The sequence below is a fragment of the Nanorana parkeri genome, unplaced genomic scaffold, assembly GCF_000935625.1.
Source record: "Nanorana parkeri isolate BGI_ZX_2015 unplaced genomic scaffold, ASM93562v1 scaffold2245, whole genome shotgun sequence".
Lineage (NCBI taxonomy): Eukaryota > Metazoa > Chordata > Amphibia > Anura > Dicroglossidae > Nanorana > Nanorana parkeri.
In genome coordinates, this window is record NW_017308513.1 from 51,905 (window position 1) to 53,505 (window position 1,601).

General features: G+C 56.1%; 1 protein-coding gene across 2 annotated transcripts in view; it reads right to left on the minus strand.

Annotated features, from left to right (window-relative positions):
* Positions 1 to 1,601, minus strand: part of LOC108801194 (unconventional myosin-Ig-like) — a 119,532-nt gene that overhangs the window by 23,766 nt on the left and 94,165 nt on the right. For both annotated transcript variants that reach the window (XM_018573125.1, XM_018573126.1), the window contains one exon: positions 108 to 262. In XM_018573125.1, coding sequence (XP_018428627.1) covers positions 108 to 262 — 155 coding nt within the window. The remainder of the gene's footprint in view (positions 1 to 107; positions 263 to 1,601) is intronic.

Genomic DNA, 1,601 nt, shown 5'->3' on the forward strand with positions numbered 1-1,601 from the left:
GCGCCAGAGCGTGCCCCTTGGTTTGCCCCCCCCACCCCCCCCCCCCCCCCCCCGTGGTATGGACACAGGAAGTGATATGGACACATGGAGGTGATCAGCTCACTCACAGTTTGAAGTGATGCGTCAGGATCCCGACCAGTTCCCCGACGCGGCTCTCTCCGTCTGGCTCCGCCCTCTGCAGGCAGAACGCCATGTCGTCGTATTTCTGGGTGTGCAGGACGATCAGCTGGTCCGGGCCGCTGGTCAGGCTCACTCCGATGACCTGCAATAGAAGAAGGAGATGGCGGTGAGGCGCCGGGGGGGCGGGGCCATAGAAGAGGGGAGCTCAGGAGCGCCACCTTGTGGCCATTTTGTTATCTCCTAAAACACCCCAAAACTGCGATTTTATTACATTCTTAAAGATTAAACTCCGCCTCTCCTTCAGTCTTACAGCTGTACTGGCTCCTCCCCCAGACTGAAAGCGATCACAGTACTTCCCCCTCAACACTGCCTTCATCTGCTTTTCTCCTCAGAAAGACGGCGCCATCTTTATTCAGGCATCACCCAGGGTCGCCATCCACTTCCTGGACTGAGATCCTGGCTCAGAGAAGACACGCACCTGTATATCCCGGTGTCTGTGCAGTTCTGGTTCACAAATGTCTGACACAGATCAGCCCCCGGCTGCAGCCTCTCACCTTGTGACTGGATACAAAGTTACAATGTTGCAGCAGTCTGATCACTGCAGGGGGGGAGACTGAGGGAATGCTTCCTCCTGCCTGCAGCAGACTGATCACTGGGGGAAGGGAGACTGAGGAAATGCTTCCTCCTGCCTGCAGCAAAAGGATCACTGGGGGAGGGGAGAATGAGGGAATGCTTCCTCCTGCCTGCAGCAGACTGATCACTGGGGGAGGGGAGACTGAGGGAATGCTTCCTCCTGCCTGCAGCAGACTGATCACTGGGAGAGGGGAGACTGAGGGAATGTTTCCTCCTGCCTGCAGCAGACTGATCACTGGGAGAGGGGAGACTGAGGGAATGCTTCCTCCTGCCTGCAGCAGACTGATCACTGGGGGAGGGGAGACTGAGGAAATGCTTCCCCCTGCCTGCAGCAGACTGATCACTGGGAGAGGGGAGACTGAGGTGATGCTTCCTCTGCGGTTACAATGAGACAATGTAACCGTAGAGGTCACGGTGAGAAGGGACTGAAGGCATCGCAAAGTCCTCCAACCCAATCAGAGTGAAGGGCTGTACGGCCTCCATGGAAGGTGATCACATGACTCATTCCATCCCAGATCCCAAAAATAAGAGGATGATTCCTCATTTTAGGACAGTGGGCGGAGCCATGCAGATCATTCCTTTACGCCCCATTGGCCAGAAGGACACCCAGAACCTCCGGTGCATGGAGCGGACCAAGTCTAATATCATGGAGCCATTTATACCAAACTCCATGCAGCTGTATCAGGCTTGCTGGCCATCACGGCGTCTATGGAGGAGGACCTGGGACCCAACGAGTTCTTGACGGGCCCCAAACCTTGCTGCATAGTAGTCCTGGTTCCAGGGAGGGGACCCAATGAGGCCGCATGACATTACATGTCATGGGGGAGGGGGACTAAAGGAATCATAGA